This window comes from Scardinius erythrophthalmus (genome assembly GCF_964197995.2).
Source record: "Scardinius erythrophthalmus genome assembly, chromosome: 17".
NCBI classification, from domain to species: domain Eukaryota; kingdom Metazoa; phylum Chordata; class Actinopteri; order Cypriniformes; family Leuciscidae; genus Scardinius; species Scardinius erythrophthalmus.
The window spans coordinates 20,644,904-20,668,036 of NC_138237.1; the positions used below are offsets into that span (position 1 = coordinate 20,644,904).

Genomic DNA, 23,133 nt, shown 5'->3' on the forward strand with positions numbered 1-23,133 from the left:
GAGGACAAATCTCTTAATGCAGCCCCAGGGCTTTTATGGGGTTATTCAAAGGTTATGAATAAACTCTCTCTCCATTCAACTCTTTAATTGTGACTAAAAGTCAGTCGGGTCGCTATATTCAGTAATTTGCCATTGGACCAGCTGTCCACAAAGCAGATTATATTGTGAGGATTTTTGCTTGAACATGAAAAGCATGTTCCGTTGTTCCAGGATTATAAACTTGGAGTGATTTGGGTCATTTTGAATGTGCAAGTTTAAGAGCAGTGAGCAATGCCAAACAATTATATGCAGTGCACAATAGATTAAGACCATCACCTTAATGATTTGGCCACCTCATCTCCCTCTACTGGCTGGCTGTTTTCCCAAGGGCTTCACCCACACCTGTCATTTCAACCAAAGGCATGTTGAACTAATTGGTTCTATTTCATAAACTGTAAATTATACCCATGATATTGGGATAGTGAAGCGAATCTCAGTATAGATGATGCACATGCTGTGTAACAACAAACAAATGATACTGCCCAACACACACACACACACACACACACACAATAGCTCAACTACAGTTTTCTCAGATTGAGTCTTTTAATATCAGACGTTGAAAGAGTGTGTGAGCTATGAATCGTAAAGGGCAATGATATTTACGAAGATTCAACTTTCAATGAAAAACACTTTATCTTAAATCCTTCCCACATGTTCTAATGCATTATTTCAGGAAAATGTGCTGTGGTGATTATGCGTAGGTGAGCACAGAGAACCTTACATTTCTGTTTCTCTGGATCCATCTGGTGGTGAGAATGGAAAAATACATGTGTGTGTCTCTCTCTCTCAGTGTCAGCTGCCATATCACCCTGTAGCCCAAGACTGGTTGGAAAACCAGGTTGCTGCTGGAAGAGGTGTTAGTGAGGCCAGCAGGGGGTGTTATCCCTGTGGTCTTTGTGGGTTCTAACGCATGGGGACACTATACTCTAACAAGCACCGTCCTTCAGATGAGACGTTAAACTGAGGTCCTGCTGACTCTCTGTGGTCATTAAAAATTCCAGGATGTCTTTCGAAAGAGTAGGGGTGTAACCCCAGCATCCTGGCCAAATTAGCCCAATGGCCTCTATCCATCATGGCCTCCTAATCATCCCCCATGTATACTCATAATAATGTAACTTCTGTTGCTGTTTACAGCTAGGGACTATTTTTTCCAGCGGAAGGAAGGCTTTTAGTGGTTTAAATTTACTTTATAAAAGTTGCATTGATACATATTTTTGGATTACATTTTTTTTATTGTATAGTAACTGTTTTATGAAAGCAATAAGGTACTCGAGGCTAGTGCTTAACGTGAATAAGTCACGGCTGAAGGGGTTGCAGGCACTCCTCTTCGCGTCATGGCTAACAGCTAGCCTGGTCCTACCAGACTCTCGTACATTTCATTTGTACAGAGAGTCTGGCCACTCCCCATACATACTACTGGCACATCCGGGAACTTAACTGTCAATTTCGTCCCCACCCCTTTTTTTAACCATGTCAAGTAATTATATGTCCACCCTGCCTGCCATAGAGCATGAAAGATACATCCACAAACTTAATTGGTCAATTTAAAAACATGTCCCTTCATTCTCCCAGCGTCAAATTGGTGTAACAACCCCACCCAGTGGCCAGAGGTGTCTTACCCGGACATGTACTCGTACCTCATCGAGTCACCAGGTAAGCCAGTGAATGATTTTACTTTGTTTTTGAAAGTAAACATCTTTAAATGTATAGATTGTCTTTATATTTAGAGTACTGAGTGCACTTTTCTGTCCAGCCATATAACTAGACTGACTTAGCTTTCAAATAGCATCATCTGTAATTGATGGCAGGTAGCCTGGGCTAGTTGATAACGGACATACACTAAGACAGTCCGCTGTTATCTATCTAAAATAACGCGATGATCATGATAGGTTGTAGAATATTGGAGTTGTGGGAAGCTTACATAACTTAAACTGTGTTTAAGGTTGCTAGTGTCCTGCTTTCTAATCAAGCTTGAGATGTCATGCAATACATTATTTCTTAGATAAGATTGTTCAAAAATGTTTAGCCTGTCTGTGCTGTGAAAAGTAGATCATACTTTATTTTAATGATGGTGTTGTTTCATTTATAGGAAGTTTCACGGCAAGTAAAATGAAAAACTACAAATCATTAGAATCGTGCAAATTTTTTATATGAAATGTTGTCCGCAAATATATGTGTGTGGAGATACAGGATCCCACAGCCTCCTGTTGCTGTCTTCTCGATGGATCGCCTGCAGCCATAATTGCTTTCTGTTCGGATATTTCTTTTTACACGGCAAAGGAATGAATTTCAAATTTGGGTTTTTACAAACATTATTGGTGCACCCAACCACACAACAACTTTTTGGCATGTTGTTGTAAGGTTAGTCCACTTCCTCGATCTGATACTGTATGGCGGTTTCTTTTCTCCTAAAAGTGGGCGTGAATCTGTTCAGAGACATTCTATGACGTTGCGCCGGTTGTGAGTATTGACAAGCATTAACTTCCTTGAAGGCGGATACTCTGTTGAAGTTTAAAACTACTGGAGCTGCCCAGAGCCACTCTGGATCTGCTATAACCAATCGCTAACGTTTGGTCGTGAAGAACGTAAGTCATCGTTCTCAGCCACTCCCTCTGTTCGCTGATTGGACCGGTTAAAAATTGTCCGGAGAAAACCTGCAAATATACCGCAAACCCAGACGACGTAGGTCCTGTCCCAAAAGGCACACTTCATATGCACTTTCGGTCTTGTGGACTTACAATGGCTACCGCGTGCGCATCACCGTAGGGTGTCCCATTTGTCATTTTAGGTCTCAGAAGGGTGCTCGCGAGCGGTCGATTTGCCCCCTCGATGCACACTTTTGCCGAGCCCGCACTGATGCCAGCTCCGCAGCAGACTTTTTCCCGACAGTCAAAGCGATGTTACGACACGAAAGTGCGGACTCAGAGGAAGACCACGAGTGTTTAGGGTGCCATTTTGGACAGGGCCCTACTGAAGGAAAATGAAAATTGAGCGGAAGTACATTGGAGGGCGGAGCCAGGTTAGCTAACAATGCCCTTCAGCCGTGATTATCCTCTTGTACCTCATTGCTTACATAATGTATTCAAAATGTATAAAAAATGTAAGGCTCCAAATAATATCAATTCAGACAAAGATGCTGAAAGAGATCTGATTTCTCTAGGCCTTCTGAAAGGTTAAAGGTCTGTCTCTTGGTCTGGAGAGCAGGAACAGCTGTGTGGTGCTTATATAGATCTCTGGTCATTTCCTCCCTATAGGGATCAGCTCAGACACAGCTGCTCTGAGGCACCATGCGTCTAGTGTTGGATGACTCTCTCTGTGCATGGGACACAGCAGCTGAGCCGGGACACACACACACCACTCTGTGGTCTGAAGCAACTGGTTCATGTATGCACACACTAAACCTTATGTTTGCCCAGAGAGTCATGCAAGTCGAGACATCCTTTGTCTGAAATCATATAAAAAGGGCCGCTTACCAAATAAAGCAAATATTTATTTATATATGTACATATACACACACACACAAGTCAGGATCCTGTCACCAAACTAAGAACAAGACCAATCAAGACAGGATCCTGACACTCATCTGTTTGTCTCGTGTTTGTGTGAGTGTACGGCTTTGGGGTTGTTCTCTGGGCCGTGCGCTCTTATGTCTGTGTCTTGCATGTTCGAGGGATGCTGTCTGGATCCTGAAACTTCGGTCTAGTCTTGGTTCAGTTTTGGTGTCGGGGTCCTGATTTAAGATTAAATGAAATTATATTATATTCAACCAGAAAACATTGATATATAATCATAATATCTAACACTACTGTTTTTGTCTTTCTTTCTTTCTTTGAGGTTTTCCACTCCCTGAATCTTTCACATAATTGTGTCTCATTTCCCTAACTGAATCAAATCTGCTACACCCCTCTGCGTGTGCAAGGTCAGCAGATTTACAATTTGAAATCTGCCCCTCCCAAGTTCATGAATATTTCATGGCATGTGAGGGGAAAAGAAAGACAAGGGGGGGGGGGGGTGTAAGCCAATCAAATAACCCTGTGGACAGTGAGGCGGTGTAACCCCCTCCTCATCCCACATACACACGCACAAGGCAGAACCTGCTGCTTCATCCACCCACACTTTCTTCTTCAGCTCTCGTGTCCATACACACTGCATCACGGTAAGACTTTCTACACTCCAAACTTCTGGATGCTTTTAGAGGTGTCTTTGTGTTCTTTCTACTTATTTTCTGTGAGAGAGAGTCTGAATTGTCAAGAGATATAAAGTGAGAAGCAGAGAAACGACTCTGAGAAGCAGAGCACAGAACAAAGACAGAGGCGTGACATTTCCAGTTCCCAGAAAGAAAGGATGGTCAACAGTCATCAGACTTATCAGACTGGCAATGGTTATTAAGAAATGTGTTCCTAATTATAAGCAGCTTCATTTTCTCATTTATTGAATGAATGATTATATTTTTATGGATGGGACTAAACGAATATGAATTTATTTGTGTAAGTGATATTACACTTTTTTTTGTCTATAGAGTAAAAACATGGCTGACAAACCCAACATGACGGAAATCACATCTTTTGATAAAACTAAACTCAGGAAAACAGAGACCCAAGAAAAGAATCCCTTGCCAACCAAAGAAAGTAAGTATGTGATCCCGAAACAATGGCTAAGGATGTCATTGTGATTATGTTAAGATCAATGCATTGTTGTTTTTGTTTAAATATATTATGTCTTGATAAAAAACTTACAATGACAGTTAGGTTCAGGAAACCTACTGCATGTGAAATTATCTAGAACCATGCATTATTTCCCACAATTTTATTTGGAAAGTAATCTATTAAAAAAAAATTGGTAAAATGTTACCTCTTTAACACGTAATTCATTAAGTTGTCTGCCTCCTTTTGCTTTGATTTCACAGTAATGATACTCAAGTGATTTCACTTATTTTTCCTCTTGCTCTAGAAAATAAAATAACTTTAATCTTAAGTCACTTCAAACACTTCTCAATGTCTGTCTTTCTTTCCTTAGCTATTGAACAGGAGAGGCAAGGAGAGTCCACGCCGTGATTGATGTTTGTAACTGAAGTCACACAGCAAGGAGTGAAGTGAATGGCTGAGATCAACAGAGAAGAGGCTTTGAGAGGAATCTAACTAATAACTGATATGTTTTTGGTTTTATAGATTTGTTTGTTTGTTCGAGAATGAAATAAAAATGTACGAATGTGTTTCATGGAGTGCAGGCAGAAAACCAATAAAACACTTGAAAAGCATGACGAGGTGGCCGAGTGGTTAAGGCGATGGACTGCTAATCCATTGTGCTCTGCACGCGTGGGTTCGAATCCCATCCTCGTCGGATATTAATGTTATGGTTATATAATTCACCATAAACTTTCGAAACATGAAGAAGGGTTAGAAAACAGGTGTATAAAAATAAATTAATCCTTGATTATTCTAAACGTATATTCTGAAGATGTTTTAATCGCGTTGTATTAGCAAAATGCGTCAATAAATTCTTGTCAACAACGCGTCTCCCAACCAAATGAATATAGGCATTTATTATTTAATTTTATCAGTAAAATAATGCATTCCGAACTGCTGACACAGCGCCTCATTTTACCACTAGATGGCACTATAGAACAGGATTAACACTCTCTGCCATGCACAACTACTGCAGCCATTTAGAATTGTTCTGTAGTCTATCAATACAGTATTTAATGCAATTACATCAGAATTAACTGTAATTAAATAGCAGAAAAATGGGAGTAATTCCTTAGCCTAGCAGCTACTTTATTTTTTCAATGGATAAAGAAAAAAATTATAATTAAAAATTATTGTAATACATTACACTCAATACTGATAAGATAACTATAAATTATTAGTGAACAATTACATGCTATTTATAATTAAGATTAAGATAACTGTGTGGGCCTCTGGTGTGAGTTCATATGGGGCGCCGTTTGTAAAGCGGCTCACGCTGAAAATAACAGCAACATTTTGTCACATTTAGCTTCAAACAATGTTTAAAAAACTGGTATGAATTTTTGACGGTCACTTTTTACCACATTTACAACAATATTTGTCAACTTAGAGATATTTTAAATAGTTAAATCTAAATATTAAATGTTACACCTAAATGTTAAATGTTAAATCTAAATGCTAAATCTAAATCTAAATGCTAAATCTAAATCTAAATGTTAAATCTAAATCTAAATGTTAAATATAAATATAAATGTGAAATCTAAATATTAAATCTAAATCTAAATGTTAAATCTAAATGTTAAATCTAAATCTAAATGTTAAATCTAAATATTAAATCTAAATCTAAATGTTAAATCTAAATGTTAAATCTAAATCTAAATGTTAAATCTAAATGTTAAATCTAAATCTAAATCTAAATGTTGAATCTAAATCTAAATGTTAAATCTAAATGTTAAATCTAAATCTAAATCTAAATCTAAATGTTGAATCTAAATCTAAATGTTAAATCTAAATCTAAATATTGAATCTAAATGTTTGGGGTGAAACTAAATATTTAACTAATATGCAAATTCAAAATGCCGGTAACAGGAAGTGCCAAAATAAAAGCTCGAGGTGGTCAGTGTGTGTTTATAGCATGGTTTATAGTGTCAAATAACGAATAAAAACCATCTCATCCGAGGAAATGGACTCTTGGACATAGATTATCGTGATAATAACTACCTAAAATAATAAACACGTTTGGAGAAACTGTATTTGAAGAGTAGGCTAGTGTCACTTTTATGAAAAGTGCGGGACTTATGACCTGTAGCCATAATAGCCAGCCACTAGGGGGCTCACTTTGACTGAATGTCATGTCATCGCTCTGTCATCACGAGACTCTACAGTTTCTCCAAACGTGTTTATTATTTTAGGAAGTTATTATCGTTATATTATAGTTATTATTATGAGATGGTTTTTATTCGTTATTTGACACTATAAACCATGCTATAAACACACACTGACCACCTCGAGCTTTTATTTTGGCACTTCCGGCATTTTGAATTTGCATATTAGTTAAATATTTAGTTTCACCCAAAACATTTAGATTCAACATTTAGATTTAGATTCAACATTTAGATTTAGATTTAGATTTAACATTTAGATTTAACATTTAGATTTAGATTTAACATTTAGATTTAGATTTAACATTTAGATTTAACATTTAGATTTAGATTTAATATTTAGATTTAACATTTAGATTTAGATTTAACATTTAACATTTAGATTTAACATTTAGATTTAGATTTAATATTTAGATTTAACATTTAGATTTAACATTTAGATTTAACATTTAGATTTAGATTTAATATTTAGATTTAACATTTAGATTTAGATTTAACATTTAACATTTAGATTTAACATTTAGATTTAGATTTAACATTTAGATTTATATTTAGCATTTAGATTTAATATTTAACATTTAGGTGTAACATTTAATATTTAGATTTAACTATTTAAAATATCTCTAAGTTGACAAATATTGTTGTAAATGTGGTAAAAAGTGACCGTCAAAAATTCATACCAGTTTTTTAAACATTGTTTGAAGCTAAATGTGACAAAATGTTGCTGTTATTTTCAGCGTGAGCCGCTTTACAAACGGCGCCCCATAAGTTCACGTAGTGTAACAGCGCAGCGCTTCTGGGTTGTACGTCAGAACGTAGGCTTACTATTGGCCGACGCTGGTCATGTGTGTGATGCGTGTGATGCTGGCTGCGCTGTTACACTACGTGAACTCACTCAGAGGCCCACACAGAAGAAAATGAATAGTTGAATAAAGTCATTATTTTTGTTTTGTTTTCCACAAAAAAAGTATTCTAGACGTTTAATAACTTATGGATGAGCCACTGTAGTCACTTGGACTATTTACTAACTTTCTGGGCTGGCCCGGCAAGTTTCAATTACAGAAAACCTGAGTGATCCAGCTCTCAGATTTCATCAAAAATATCTTAATTTGTGCTCTGAAGATGAACGAAATTCTTACGGGGTTGGAACAACATGAGGGTGAGTAATTACTGACAGATTTTTCATTTTTGGGTGAACTAACCCTTTAATGCTTAATTTTGTGCATTTGTCTGTGGTGTAATTTTTAGTATGTCACTGTTTACTTTATTTTGCTATCCTCACTTTAACTTGCATACATTAACTATAGTGTCATGCACCCTCTAGTAAAAAAAAATGCTTAATACTAAAAATACCCTTGTTTAAAAGGTTTTACATGCTATAAGGTCACATCAGGAGATGCAGTCTGTTTAGCTAAAAAAACAAAAAAACATGAACATTCCAAATGGTAGTCATGAAGTAGCAATCAAACTACTGACAACCAATCTGATGCAAATTACTGTAAAATAACCTGAGAAAAAATAAATCGGCATCAGCTGGTGTACTGTAAACATTAGCCTACGTGATGCCGGTTAGACCAAGTCACGAAGAACTTCCAGGATTGAGTCTCAAGGTTGAGGACGAAAAGAATGATAAGAAGAGTGAAAACAAAACAACAGGTGGTTTTGTGTACCAAAGACACTATCAGCAGGTCTTTCACTATTACTGACATCATGCTTTAGTTTAGCCAAACTGGCATTGAGCCATGGCCATGTCCGCTTTCAAAAGCAAGATTATCAATAGGCTATAACAAAATGATCTAATTCTAAACTAAAAGAAAAAGTTGTGTGACGGTCACCAAAAAAGAAACATGCGGGAAAAACAATCTGTAGATCGTCATGACCTGGTCAAGCTAAACAAGTCTCTCATAATAACCACCAGATGATGAGTTTGGTTAGTTTAGGTTGTAAAATGTCACATGCTCCTTAAAAACTTTGTTTTGTTGTTTTAATAATAATAATAATAATAATTAATAAGATGTGTCCACTCACGTTTATTCAAGATGCAGTGAATATAGGCCTACAGTTGTGATTGAAATTATTGATGAACAAATCAAACACAACAAAAGATTCAATTGGTTTCCCCAAATTCAACTTTTAATGATTTCTGCTGTCTCAAAATGATTCAACCCCTGGCAAGTATATTTAGCACTTTGTAGAACACCCTTTTGATGTTATGACCTGCTGCAAATGAGATGTATATCCAGACACCAGCTTCTAGCAGCGTTTCTGAGGAATCTTAGCCCATTCATCATGAGCAATGGCCTCCAGTTCAGTAATAGTCTTGGGTTTGCATGCTGCAACCACCTTCTTCAAATCCCACCAGAGATTTACAATGAGGATCAAGTCAGGTGACGGCCACTGATGGCCACTGTTGAATCTTCCAGGACTTTTTCTTCAACCAAGCCTTGGTGGAATTTGAGGTATGCTTGGGATCATTGTCCTGTTGGAAGGTCCAATGACGCCCAAGCTTCAGCTTCCTCACTGCCGGCATGAGGTTTTCTCCTAGGATTTCCTGATACTTCAATTAATCCATCTTGCCTTCCACACACTGCAGGTTTCCAGTGCCAGAGGATGAAAAGCAGCCCCAGAGCATCACCGAGCCACCAGCATGCTTCACTGTAGACAGTGTTCTTGTCACGATACGCTTCATTCTTCTTCCTCCAGACATACTGCTGATCCAGAGGGCAGAAAAGTTAGTTTTGTTTCATCACTCCACAGAACAGAATCCCAAAACTTCTGTGGCTCAATTATATGACTTTGAGCAAATTGACGTCTTGGAGTTCAATAGCATGCGTTTAGTATACGCGCCTTACTGTGCAGCTGAAACCTCAGTGCCCGTGGCCACCAAGTCGTGCTGCAGGTCTTTATAGTCAGTCACTCGAGGGTTTTTCTGAACCTGCCCCAGAAACTGGTTGCAGACATTGATAGCTTCCTTTTTCTGCCCCGTCCCGGTAGTGTAACCAATGTTCCTTAAACTTTGAACTTGCAAACTATGCTTCCAAAAGTGTCTCTAGGAACATTTAGTGCCTTCGCTATCTTTTTGTATCCTGTTCCTTGTTTGTGAAGGGCGATGATATCTTCTCTATTTCTAACATGCAGTCAAACATGACACTGAACAAACCTAGCTAGTTCAGGTATTTCATGTGTTCTAGCACAAGCACACCTGAGGGCTGTTATAAAAGACACTAACAAAAGCAGGGATTAAACTCCAACACCCGACTTGAATGAACCTAACAATTAAATTGGGGCTAAAGCGGTTTCATAAATGGTTCAATGAAGTTCACGCAATCCCACTAATTTGATCCAGGTTTATCTAGTCTAGATAATTGCGTGTGCACGTGTTTCTAATTTTAGTCAGTGTGTAATGTTGCTGTTTGAGCATAAACAACATCTGCAAAGTTATGACGCTCAAAGTTCACAGCAAAGGGAGATATTTTCTTTTACAGAAATCGCTTTTTATGGACTACAACAAACGACTGGTAGGGACTACACGACATTCCTCCCGGGTTAGTGACATCAGGAACCCTAACATTTACATAAACCCCTTCCCCAGGAACACGCAAGCAACAAAGGGGGTGAGGCAGTGTTGAGAAGAGGAAGAGCACATTTGGGAATCTGCTCAAGTCGTCGCATGGATCAGTCTTTTCACATTTATTGCAATACAGTACGTAACACAAATGCAATAGCATGTCACTCTGTAGGCATCTTACAACAGTTCCCACACTAGCGATGTATAGATTATCATGACAGAATGCTAATCAATGACTTGAAGATAGTTAACACCACATCAGCTACATAAATTCATCAACTAACCATTCAGAAACGTCCTGTTGTCACTTCTTCTTGAGTCTCTCCATCACTGTCGGACTTCGGTTTGAACATAAAAGGAAGAACATTTTCTGACTTTTAAGTGCTTGTCTGCAAGCTCCTAACACATGAGCTCTGGAAGCTCCGCCCTCTGTGCCGGGAGCAGCTGTTCATTTGCATTTAAAGGGACACACACAAAACGCTCAGCCTCAAAAGGGGACAATTTTACCATGCTATAAAAAAATTATAAAAGATAAAAATTTAAAATAAATCTGTGGGGTATTCTGAGCTAAAACTTCACATACACACTCTGGGGACATTAGAGACTTAATTTACATCTTGTAAAAAGGGGCATTATACCACCCCTTTAAGCAGCCCTAGAGGTTGATCATGGATCAAATCGATCCACCATCAAACAGCATATGTTTTGTGCTGTTTTATGCGTTTGAGACATGGTGTTTTCCTCAGTGCAAAAATAGGAGCGCAATAATTCTGACTAAAATATGCATTTTGTTTGGAAAATTAATATGCGATATTTTATAACACCCGAAATATCTTCTAACTATAATAATTTATCTTTAGGATGTTTTAAAAAATATATATATAATAAAGAAACAAAAATATAGTTTTGGGTATAGGACCTATATGCTACTTAATAAAGATGACTTATTTAGAACGCTGAGAATTACAGCTTTTAAATCAATAATTTTTTTTTTTTTTTTTTTTTTTGGAGAAAGCAAGAATCCCCAGTTTTAAATGATTGGTTAGATTCTTTCTAAAGTACACTATGAAGAGGATAACATGAAATTAAGTGCAAAAGTAAACATTTTTGAAAAGATATGGGCAACTCTAAAATCAAAGAATATTCCATAAAATAAAGGAATACATATTACATTAATTACGTTTTTATACAACCCTCCCTCCCTTTTAATTTAATAGATCATTGTGTCTACGTTACAGTGACGGGAAGGAGTCCAATTAACTGATCATGTTCCAACAAGTTGTAATTATTTCACCTAATCTCAAAAAATATGCATAAATGTTACAGAGGAACTTACATCTAAAGTCAATGGAGCCTATTTGTTTCAATAGTACAACAATATGCATGTTAACATGATTTTAGTGTGAAATGCTTGCTAACCTTTTCTGTGTAGTTATACCTCATTTTACAACTTTGTTGCTGGACAACAAAACACCTAAAAATGCCTATATAATTATTTGAACTCTACAGCTCAAATAAAAAATAAAAAAAATAACAGAATAATTAATATCTGCTTTTACGTCCTACAAAAGTTGGGGTAGCACTTTATTTTACAGTCCTTTTTCCCCATACACATACTATATACTTATTATATTGCCATATCTGGGTAATAACTAGGTACCAACCCTGAACCTAACTTTAACCCATGTATTTACCTTATATTAAGTACCTTCTTAGGTAAGTGCACTAAGTACATATACTAAAAAAGTGTAACCAAAGATGGCCCCCATTCATTACTTTATTTTATTCTGAAGAAGTATGAAGACACAAGTCAAAGACTTTGTTTTAGTTTTATTCCAAAACATATTATATCCAGAGAACAGTACAGTTGATTTCTGACATTCTGGATTTTCTTAAATGCCCCTCATAGGGTCATAATTCCATTACAAAAATGAAATAGCTGCATTTGAACTGTTCTCAGATATTAAAAATGTAATTACAAATAGTCACCTTCCGAATGGTTAAAAAAAGGAAGGCACTGAAGTGCAGCTGAAACAGAAGCTGCATTTTCAACATACTATCCACCAAACTCAAAATGCTCCTCCCCACAACAGAGACACACTTGCTCTGAGAATTTCATTATTTAGGTAGAGTAAAAAATAAAGCATGGAGGCAATAATGAAGGGATCCACAGCTGGTGTGATCTTCCCTCAGATCATGAGCACTGGTAGAACAGGCTGAGACAGTCCATCTTTCCACAGGAGCTGGAGACATCCATCATATATCCATCACAAACTGGCTGTCATCAACTGAGAGAAAGAGAGAGAGAGAGAGAGAAAGAGAGAGAGAGAGATTGAAAATGCAATCTCTTCTTTAAAAATCCTTTGAACGGTGTTACCCCCGTCACACAAAGCACAGTACACTCTATGGACAGTTCCCTGATATGGAAATCAGACTTGCCAACAGTGAGCAGGTCAGATGCATTTTTGTTTGCTTTTCTCATGAAGTGACTTCACTGACACCAAAATGTGACCTTGAGCTTAGAATGGAGAAGAAAAACAAAAGTGGAACATTTTCAGTTACGTTTTCATGAGTATAACTTTGAGTATCTACTCCACCTGGAAACATTTGTAGTTTTTATTTCTTTTTATGTTATCTAGATGCATTTATTTACTTAAAAATACATAAAAAAATAATTTTTTAATTAATTATTTTGATAGGGTGAATTCTGATAGATTGGGACACGGTGCATTTGAGATGACTGGGGAAAAGTGTTGAAAATAATGGGGGGGGGGGACCTCCCATAAGCATCAAGGGACCCCCCATAAGGCCCAAAAAAATTACCTCGGGGGTCTTACCCCTGGTTTTTCATTTAAACTAAAATAATAGAAACATAATTTATTAGGTTATATATATATATATATATATATATATATATATATATATATATATATATATATATATATATATATATATATATATATATATATATATATATTTTTTTTTTTTTTTTATCAAAGTATTACGCTGCCGCTCCCATTAGAAAGTAATTCAAATTAGATTTGCGTCTGAAGGACGCAATCTGAAGGAATTTACAGATCTGAAGGAATTTACAGACTGTTGAATTTATAAACAGATACATTTTATTTATCGTGCCATTTATACGCCAAAAATAGTTGTGTGGGTTTTTTTTGCGTGTAAATGATACGAACTGCAACCTTGGGTAGGATTAGGGGTGTGGAGTACGTGCGTATTACACGCCATAAAGTGCGTATCATATGCACGCAAAAACTATTTTTGGCGAATAAATGGTACGAGAAATAAATTTCGTGCTATAGATAAGCACTTTCACGAGAGTCTGGCAGAGTGGATCCTCATTTTCACCTCACGATGACGGTAAGATAATATTTCTTTCTTTTATGATTGTTTGGTAATTTACAGATCTGAATAGAATTTCGACATTAACGCTTGTCCGGGACATGTGCGTGTGTTTTTTAAGGGACAAGTGAAAGAGAATTGTACTTGCCCAACTGGACAAATGCCCTGATTAAAACAATTTTCAATATCAAAAAAATAAAATAAGAAATAACGTACTCGGTTACTAACGTAACCTCAGTTCCCAGAGAGTAGGGAAATAGTATAGAGAGTAAAAATTAGGGAAAGAAATGCCCTTTATAAAGCTAAAAAAATTATTCTGATTCCAACAGTGATGTAATGAAACATTGACAATTTAAGTTTGAAGGGAGTTTAGGCTGGAAATGTAATTTTGACAAAAGAAGAACTTTTATTTTAAATAAATCTTAATTTGAAATCAGCCTACTTCAGTGTGATATGTTACCATATTATCATGCTTAACACTGAGAATTTGAATAATTGAAATGTGATGATCAGATGCAGATATCTAAATCAGAGAATATCATGGTTCGGGAGGTTGGCGGGTGGATTATTTATTTTTAACAGCAGATTCGGGGGACTCAAAGTGCACCAGATTAATGAATTTATCTTTAAAATGTACAAAATGTTCTTATGGGGGGGGCATGCCCCCGGACACCCCTAGAGGTACCGAGCTCAAACACAGTAGGCGATATGATGTCTACGAAAAATACACATTTAATTATCTTATTAAAATACATGATCGGGATTTAAAATATATTTAAAAAGATTTAAAATATATTTAAATTCAATAATTTCACTTAAATGGCAATGGAGATTACCTATTAATTGTCATTTAAGTAAAATTACTGAACTTAAATAAATGAGCTTGATAAAAATGATCATTCTAGAAGAAAATTTCAGATGGCACTTAGAGGCTTTTACATCTGAACTCTTCATATACACACTTTATATAAAATAAACTTATTTTAGAATCGATTCATCGATTTGACACCACTGATTCTTGATTGTCCTTTTTTGAAAATGAAAGGTTTTTCAAAATTAAATGAAACCAGCATGGATATAAAGAGTACATTTCTAAGAATCCTTTTTAAAGATCTTTCCTTATCCTTATGATCACTATTATTTGTCCCTGACCCATATACTATACAGAAATTCACACAAGACTTTATCTGTCACATACTATATTCCAGTAGACAACCATAACGTGCCATGCAAGTATATTTATCGACTTGCAGCAAGAAGAAAGGATGCAGTTACTTTAAGGATATGCTTAAACCCGTTCCTCATGCTTTTGCTTGAGGCTGTGGATTTGGAAATCGAAAATGGTATACATTAGGCCATATGTGAGAGACGTCAGATGAGGTTATTTAAAAAAACAAAACAGTACATGCTTCTTAAGTCAGGTGGAATTACCAGATAGTTCTTTGCTGTCATGCTCCTGCTCTGCTGGTTGCAGTGAGGGTCTGGTGACCCCTGGAATGTGGGGGAGGCAACAGGGTGGGGTGCGTGCGATTGGGGAGTTTCGACATTCCAAGAGAAACTTTCGATCATAGATTATGCGAGTTCCTGCAGGGAAAATACCAATATTAGTTTAAGAGGTTCAGCCTCAAAAAAAAAAAAAAAAAAAAGAAAGAAAAGAAAAAAAGTTGGCACAAGTTCATAGCATTCTTTGCACCAAGGGACTTTATTCCTGCTGTGTTCTGTTTGAAAAACATGTTATGTCACAAGTGAAAGCCTATAGTTCGTTTCAGATCATAATGGAGTAATAGAAACGCGGTGAAGAACTGACTAGGGTGCTTTCTAAATGCATGCAGGTGAAAACACTCATAAAAACAAGGTGCCCCTGTTTAGATGTCCTGTAGTAACCCAAGCAGCAAGAACATTTTGCAACATCACCCATTGCTGCATAAAGACCCAGCGTGATTGGACAGACTGAGCTCTGGCTCTATTAACAATGTCTAAAACACTGATTAAAATAAGCAAGTTTCGAACCCAAAATAAGAAATGAATTAGTTCTTAGATAAGTTTCAGTTTGATTTGTTGGACATCTCTAATAACTGGCTGGCTTAGTCTCAAACATTTCTCCATGTAAGCTTTAATAGCCATGTGATCAATATTGGCAATTGAGGTGGTACAATATAGTCTGTATGGGTGTTTATTCTGCAGTAACTTGAGTTCTGTGTAGAAGTTTTTTTTTTTTTTTACTATGCCATAATTATTTTTCAAATGGTTTTATGAATAGACTTTAGGCTACTTATTTTACTGTTTCATCTTTGCCCAACACAGACTACACATACAATTTATAAAATACATTTCAAACATTTCATTTTCCACACAGTGTGAAATAAACAATTTCAATATTCATTCTGAATACAAAATTACTGACAATTGTTTGTGTGCCATCACCATAACCAACAATCCCGCTTCTAATTGATATGCAAAAATTAATGTAGCCTAACGTTACTTATTTGCGAAGACGATAACATTGTCTTCGATGTCTTAGGAAATATAAAAAGTTAAATACTACATATTTTGTAATGTGTTTGCGATCGCCTATTTAAAATTGTATCAAAGGAGTCAAAATGTTAGAAATTGTCATTACAACAAAATTCTATTGAACAGAACAATACATAATGTTTGATGTGGTGAAAATGACTGATGAAAACGTTAATGGATTTCAGAGAAGTTAATTGACAGTTCCCCTGTGATGCACGAGTAAAAGGCAGCTTGTAAACATCGTATTGCCTCTTGTTATGATTGTGCAGTCCAAACGATCAGCGAACGTCATAAAAAAAACATGTGCAACATGTGCAAAAACTCACACACATAGCAAAAGTACTAGTTCAAAAATATTCAAAACATTAGGTCTACTACATGATCTCACCCCCAGGAGTTGTTGAAAACAGAGTTCCTCCTGGAGTCTGACTGTAGCTGTCCGGGAGTGAAGACCAGCTTTTCTCATGGATGGAGCGGCTCGGAATCGGGCAGATAGACGAAGCTTCGCAGCTGGTCGACATGACTGAACCTAAATCTAACTCGGATCTTTTAATGAACACACGCTAAAGACTTGGTTGATCTGGAGTAGCGCTACGTGTCTGTGCGCTCCACATGTTGGAACCCTCGAGGGAGGAGATTTCTCACGTGCTGCAAACGATCCAGTCAGACCAATCAGAAAGACAAATCCACCTCCTGACGATAGCACTGAGGCCCTCTGTAGGGAGCAAGTGTTTAGAGCCATTTCATAGAATGTAAACTCTTCGAACTGCACGAGGTTTTCTGAGTGATTAAGTTGAGCACGTGATATGAAAACTATATGACAAAAATATGTGCTGTACTAAAAGCATGACTTTTCCACCTTACGGATGGCTCCCCATATTGGCAGTGCATCTTGGCATTTTCCTGCATGAAAACGTGTTTTATATCCCAAGTCTTTTTTACTGTTTTACAAGAATTGCTGCCCTTGTGCTAAGATGTCTTTAATATGTTTAAATTTCTCATAGTTCATCTTTAGATTTAGGTCAGATTTCCACAACACAAGTCATCTCGAAATGTGAAAACTGTCATCTAGTAACATCCAAGAAAAAATCATCTTTATTTGGACTTACCATCCAAAACTAATTTAACTTCTTTAACCAGTAATATGCAATTTTCCTTACCATATACAGATTTCCTATTGCAAGCATTATCATTCTTAGATTGTCAGTGGTTACCCATGAAAAATCAATTGACATCAAAATAACTTTCACACACCAGATACATTTCCAACTTTTTATTGAATATTAAGGTAAATATTTCACATTAATACAGGCTACATAAAGTAGAGCCACTATACGACATGAAATTTACTCTCATTTTTAACCCTTTTTTCAGTATGTAAACAATTATACAGGTATTTACCACTCTAAAAGGTCTGATTTCATTCTTTACGCAATCTAGGTCTTGGCCAAGTATAAATAGCGCACTGTCCTATTGAGCCCTGCCGACCAAGAACACTTTTACGTGGGGCTTAAATGTCAAAATGGCTATACTACTCAGAATGTATCCTGTTGAACAGGCAATCGATTTGTTCATAGACAGTGGTAAACACGTTAAATCCCACACTGGATTCTCTCTTTTTAGTTAGGCACATCGAGGGTGTCCATCTCTCAAATTTCTTAACTTGTTTAACTTTTTTGGGGGACACATCTAGGTTAATACCACGTCTCAGTAATTAGGTAATTATCTTGTTCTTTTTAACGTGTTTCTTGTTACTGCTCCTAGGCCTCTCGATCACTGTTTAGTTGACATGATTCAAATGCACATTTCCCACATGTGGGGCCCAAGTGCCTGGCCATACCTGCAACAGCAAGGATTTCAAGAGTTAGACAAATGGGGCTCTAATTTGCAAACACATTCAGTTGGGGCCAGCTAAGAGCAATTACCTGCTGTGGGTCTGAGTTCTCAGCAGAGTTGGGAACAACCTTTAGGATGGGATTCCAGGCAGGGTCAGAAGTGTGAAGACCGTTGTATACAGGGCCTCCAGGACCCTCCGCCATCTGAGGATGAGGAGGGATCATCGTGCCACCGTACATTGACATTGGCAGCCCCTATACAGTCCATGAAAAAAAAAGATTTGTCAGTGGAGCTACAAATTAAAATTCTCCTTATTGAATGGACAATGGAACAAACCAAAATTAAATTCTTAAAGAGAATCTCTGTATAGTGTACCTTTTGAAAATCCATGAAGTTGGTGGGCATAGGTTGGTGGAAAGTATTAGATGGAGCCACAATCCCAGTATCATCTCGCTCCATAGCCTGGTGCTGAGAGAAAGCTGATGGCTCCTGCATCTGCTGGTGCATCACTGGCCCTCCCATTAGGGGCTGAGACCAGCCTGACATAGTCTCTGTGAAGAACAGAGACATATTTATTAAGTTCTTTAGATCCAATACCAACTCTCCACATTTAGTTCAATTAGTTATACAAGCGAAAACAATTGTCACTGAATATGCAAATATGTTTCATTTCGTAACATGTAGAACAATTCGTGAATGCCTATTACATTCCAGTCATAGACTCACCGGAGGCACTGCCCACTCCAAAAGACCAGATGCCACCCTGTCCAACTGGTGGGGTGTAGCTGGTGGGCAGCATGGTGTGGTTGACAGAGCCAGTTTGCCGGATGCGGGCCAGGCGCTCGGTTCCAATGGGAGGGGGCACTTTGCGGTCCTGCTGGTTGGAGCTACTTGCTTTTGCCTGGATAAGAGCAGGAGTCACCGTAGATGTGCAAAGAGGTGAGGATGCCCCGGAAGACACGGAGGGCACTGGAGACTCACCTAAAATCAACGAGAAATGAAGGGACTATCAGAATGAACACATGAGCACTATAGGTCTTATAAAACGTGATGCTGTGTTTGGTGCATTTGCGTTAAAATAACCTCTTGACATACAAGAGGTGGAGGCACTCCAGGGATGGGGAGAGAAGTGCTGACGGCTGAAAGAGGGTGTGCCCACAGGAACAGAACCCGGCAGGAACACAGGGCTGGCAGATATGCTTGTGGTAAAGCTGGTGAGCGCAGTGGATGAGGACATGGAGTTGTCCATGGGGTGTATTCCTGTGGAACATAGTGAATAGCATTACTCAAGAGGATTTGACCCCAATCTCAAAACAGATGCAAGGTCATCAGCAAGAGTGGTGTCCAATCCTGCTCTTGGAGGGCCACCTTCCAATGGAGTTTAGCTCCAACCCTAATTAAACACACCCGAATCAGCTAGTTAAGGTCTTCAGGAATACTAGAAACTTCCAGGTGGTTATGTTGAAGCGAAGCTCCGAAGGAAGGTGGCCCTCCAGGAACACGATTGGACACCCTTGATTTAAAGGTTGCACTCACCAATGGGACTGGAAACCATCCGCTGTGAGGTGCAGCGATACCCTGGAGCTTTTGAGCCATCAGGAGGCATGACATTTTCCATCTGCCCCATTCCCCCTATATAGGCATTAGGTGGGGCACTGTAGGGCTGCTCCGACGGAGTACGTGTGGGTAGATGGCAGGCACCCCAAACCTGGTTGTTGCCCACCTGGTTGTTGTCAAAGATGCTGCTGAAGTGATTGAAGAGAGCCGCAGGGCCAAAGTTGGGGGGCAGTTGCGCTTTTCCACTGTGGAGGTGCATTTGAGAGCCGTTTATCATGCCCATGGTGGAGGACATTGGAAGTGAGGGAGGTGGCATGCCTGTCGGAGCCAGGTTTGGCTGAGGTGGAGGCTGTTGTTGCTGCTGCTGTTTGAGGGGCTCCTGTGAGGCTCCCTGAGGCACAAACACAGACTGCTGCTCTTGCAGGGCCCCTGAAGCCATGGGGTAGTAGGGTGTGGGTGGCTGCATGCGGGGAGTCACGCCAGGTGCAGTGGGGGTGGCGTAATGAGGTAAGGTGCTGCTGGTATTAGTGACTGCGCTGCTGCAGGTTGGAGGTGGCAGGCGTGTGACAGGGTGAGATGATCCTGGCTGAGTTGAGGAAGAGGAACTGGATTCTGAGCTGGAGGTGAAGTGTGATGCAATCGGCTGCCGGCTGTCAGGCTGTGCGGTTAGCATCGATGGGCCTGAGGGAGACGAAGTGAAGTGCATGGGAGCGGAGGGGCTGGGCCCATCAGATGGAGCTCCTGTGGCAGGTGTGGCGAGCTCTGTGACAGGCTTCTCTTTAGCAGGAGTACTAAGGCTGGCCGGCTCTGGCTTGGGGGGAGGAGGATGTTGTGGAGGTGGAGCAATGGGCGCAGATGGAGATGGAGGGGTCGTAGGGGTTGTGGGAGCACAGCTGATGGGAGAGGGAGCCACTTGCGCAGAGGGAGCGCTGCTGCCGCTAGTGGCCACAACAACTCCACCCCCAGACCTGGGCTCTGTTGAGAAAAGCTGCTTCCTGACAGAAGAAGGCGTGGGGGTGTTAACAGGTGCGGTACTGGTGGGAGAAGTGGTGGAAACAGTGGGAGTTGAGGTGCTGGACACAGAAGCAACAGAATGCTCAGTGTGGGCCGAAGTAGAGCTGCCGAGACGCAGTGCAGAATTACCGCTGTGTTTGGGTGAGCTGTTAGCACTACCAGGGCTCACTGGACGCACAGGGAAAGGACCCCAAGTGTTGGGAGAGGATGAGAAAGTGCCACCAAACTGCGCCATGGGCAATCGAGGGTGGCGGATCTGGTTCATAGTCTGTGCTGCAAGAAGGGCCAGCTGAGGATGAGCATAAGCAAGTGGTGGCAAAGAAACGAAGGGGGGCCTGACACCTGGTGCCATACTTTTGCCTAACTTGCCAGCCTGCTGAGCCGTAAAGTTGGTGGAGGACTGGAACGACATGCTGGGGGAGGGCACTACAGATGGTAGGCCTTTTGAACCGGCTGCAGTAGTGCTTGTGGCCCCAGTGGAGGTTGTGTAGGTGGAGCTGATTTTGGTGTTGGCGCCAGGCGGCCGGATGTGGTTACGAGGGATCAGGTCCTCTAGCTCTTTGGCTGGGTCCTGGATCAGCGCATTGATCAGCTGCACCGCATGCCGTGTGGACTCTGTGCCACCTCTGCAAACCAAGAGAGTGAGCATATGTAAGAAATCCAAGCAGGGTGAACAATAATTATTATATTTACAATAATTACTAGTGTCTTAAAAACTTTCAGCATCATTTTTACCTGATTGTGATCATTCTTTCTCCATTCTTGTCCTTCTGTTTGTCCACGTCAATGTGTGCACCTGTAACGTCTTGGATGGCCGTTATGTTGCAGCCACCTCTACCCATAATCCGAGACACCACAGAGGCAGGTACAGAGAGCTTCTTGGATCTAAGGGAGAAATGGCAAAAAATTCAATAACTCAGTTCTATGTGTTTGCCAGGACATTTCAATTTGAGAAATGTTTTTAGCACATTGCTAAATATAAGGATCGTATCCCTATATTCCTGAGATATTTTGATCCCTAGATATGGCTTATATCCTTGCTTCAAAGAAAATCATTTAGATTTTTTTCATCCTGTTTTATGGCCTAAAAATGCACCTCACCTTCGAACCACCTCTTTCCATCCCTCTTCTCTCTTCTGGCCTCTCTTTGGGCTAGTGAGATTCATCTTAATGTTGGGCGAGGTGACTGGCAGTGAAATGGTCTTGAACGAGCAAGGCAGGGAACTGGGGGTCAGGTCACTGTTGAGGTCATGAGATCTGTTAAAAAAGGGAATAGAACAAGTAGTTTAATCATCTCCCCACAAATATTTTTTGCAAAAATCTGCAAAATGGAAATGCAATAACTTGTCAAATCATTTGTCGGACTAAAACAAACTCTTACTACCAAAGCTCAAGAAAATAAACAACTTGCTCTCTGTAAGTTTGCTGAGGTAATGATGAAAATTTGCATTAAGGAACTTCGTCTTGAACTGCACAATGATAAGTGTAAGTAAGTGGTAGTGGCAAGCAGAAGTATATTAACTCTTACCTCTGCTGTGGTTTGGAGATGGACACCGTGACCTTCTCCTCACGAGAGCCCGGCAGCGATGGCCCCTGTCTCTTCTCACTTGCGATGTGGAACTGGTTAGAACTTGCAAGTACTGAAGGGGCAGAGAAGGAAGAGGACGATGATGAAGGGAGGTCAGCGAGCTCCTGACTCTTACTGCCATTGCTGCTCTCACTGTTGCAGTCGGTGCTATCTAGATTATCAGAGTCGCTGGTTCCTCCCGGTGCCCCACCCCCTCGAGGTTCTCCGTGGATCTTATTTTTGTCTGCTTTCTGCTGTGCCAGTGCCACCTGTGGGTCCTGAAGAATAATGGGTTCACTAGGTGAATCCTTGGTCTTGTTCTTTTTGTTTTTGCGATTGGTGCTCGGAGTGGTGGCTACATTGGCTCGCTTTTTGCCGAAAGTGTTGGAGAAGGTTGCGGAGGTGGCGGAGATACCGATGGTTGTGGTGGTGGTAGCACTTGGGGGCTCGATGGGAACCTCCACCTCTGCGGGATAAAATTATGACAAAAGGTTATTCATGTAAAAAAGTTTTTTCGAAATGGAAATTTAGCTGAAAAGCATTTAATGGTTATTAAAATATATTTAATACATCAAAATGCTAGAAATGCTACGATGAAATGCTACGATCAAGATTTTTGTAGTTGACACCGGCTACCGATTTTTTTGTCATCACGAATGCCCGATACCGACCGTTCAAGCTTTATATAAGTGTCATAAGCTCTCTGTTGATACATACCCTGAAGGCATTTTTAATGATTTCAAGTGGCATACTTAAAAGTAATGGCTTATAACTCAACAAAAAAACAAGACTTCATTAAGTACATGGTCTCATTTAATAGAAAAGCTTTAA

The 23,133-nt window shown here is 39.3% G+C and overlaps 3 protein-coding genes across 9 annotated transcripts in view; 1 reads left to right on the plus strand and 2 right to left on the minus strand.

The window, feature by feature from the left end:
- The first annotated feature begins 4,131 nt into the window (after nucleotides 1-4,131).
- On the plus strand, nucleotides 4,132-5,254 carry tmsb (thymosin, beta). Its single transcript, XM_081389988.1, has 3 exons — nucleotides 4,132-4,198; nucleotides 4,562-4,670; nucleotides 5,059-5,254. Exons 2-3 carry the CDS (start codon nucleotides 4,571-4,573, stop codon nucleotides 5,094-5,096), a joined length of 138 nt encoding a protein of 45 aa, XP_081246114.1. The 5' UTR covers nucleotides 4,132-4,198; nucleotides 4,562-4,570; the 3' UTR covers nucleotides 5,097-5,254.
- A 7,016-nt stretch (nucleotides 5,255-12,270) lies between these two features.
- eif4ebp3 (eukaryotic translation initiation factor 4E binding protein 3) lies at nucleotides 12,271-16,955 on the minus strand. The gene is made up of 3 exons (XM_081391307.1): nucleotides 16,717-16,955; nucleotides 15,246-15,398; nucleotides 12,271-12,745 (listed from the first exon to the last, which is right to left on the minus strand). The coding sequence occupies exons 1-3, from the start codon at nucleotides 16,847-16,849 to the stop codon at nucleotides 12,714-12,716; spliced, it is 318 nt and encodes a 105-aa protein (XP_081247433.1). The 5' UTR covers nucleotides 16,850-16,955; the 3' UTR covers nucleotides 12,271-12,713.
- A 631-nt stretch (nucleotides 16,956-17,586) lies between these two features.
- ankhd1 (ankyrin repeat and KH domain containing 1) overlaps nucleotides 17,587-23,133 on the minus strand; it is a gene marked incomplete at its 5' end in the record, with an annotated part of 60,703 nt that continues 55,156 nt past the window's right edge. For 5 of the 7 annotated variants that reach the window (XM_081391309.1, XM_081391313.1, XM_081391312.1 and 2 more), the window contains 9 exons: nucleotides 17,587-18,168; nucleotides 18,254-18,418; nucleotides 18,540-18,715; nucleotides 18,891-19,145; nucleotides 19,248-19,424; nucleotides 19,701-21,361; nucleotides 21,471-21,620; nucleotides 21,837-21,992; nucleotides 22,264-22,768. In XM_081391309.1, the coding sequence (XP_081247435.1) occupies nucleotides 18,109-18,168; nucleotides 18,254-18,418; nucleotides 18,540-18,715; nucleotides 18,891-19,145; nucleotides 19,248-19,424; nucleotides 19,701-21,361; nucleotides 21,471-21,620; nucleotides 21,837-21,992; nucleotides 22,264-22,768 (3,305 nt within the window). In that variant the 3' untranslated portion in view covers nucleotides 17,587-18,108. The remainder of the gene's footprint in view (nucleotides 18,169-18,253; nucleotides 18,419-18,539; nucleotides 18,716-18,890; nucleotides 19,146-19,247; nucleotides 19,425-19,700; nucleotides 21,362-21,470; nucleotides 21,621-21,836; nucleotides 21,993-22,263; nucleotides 22,769-23,133) is intronic. The other 2 variants (XM_081391314.1, XM_081391310.1) reach the window with 1 other exon arrangement.

Excerpts from the sequence above, each read along its gene's own strand:
- tmsb (XM_081389988.1), top strand. The coding sequence starts at position 4,571 with ATGGCTGACAAACCCAACATGACGGAAATCACATCTTTTGATAAAACT. Across the intron at positions 4,671-5,058 it reads TCCCTTGCCAACCAAAGAAA|CTATTGAACAGGAGAGGCAA; the intron begins GTAAGTATGTGA and ends TTCTTTCCTTAG.
- eif4ebp3 (XM_081391307.1), bottom strand. The coding sequence starts at position 16,849 with ATGTCGACCAGCTGCGAAGCTTCGTCTATCTGCCCGATTCCGAGCCGC. Across the intron at positions 15,399-16,716 it reads GTTTTCAACAACTCCTGGGG|GAACTCGCATAATCTATGAT; the intron begins GTGAGATCATGT and ends TTTTCCCTGCAG. Across the intron at positions 12,746-15,245 it reads TGACAGCAAAGAACTATCTG|TTGATGACAGCCAGTTTGTG; the intron begins GTAATTCCACCT and ends TCTTTCTCTCAG.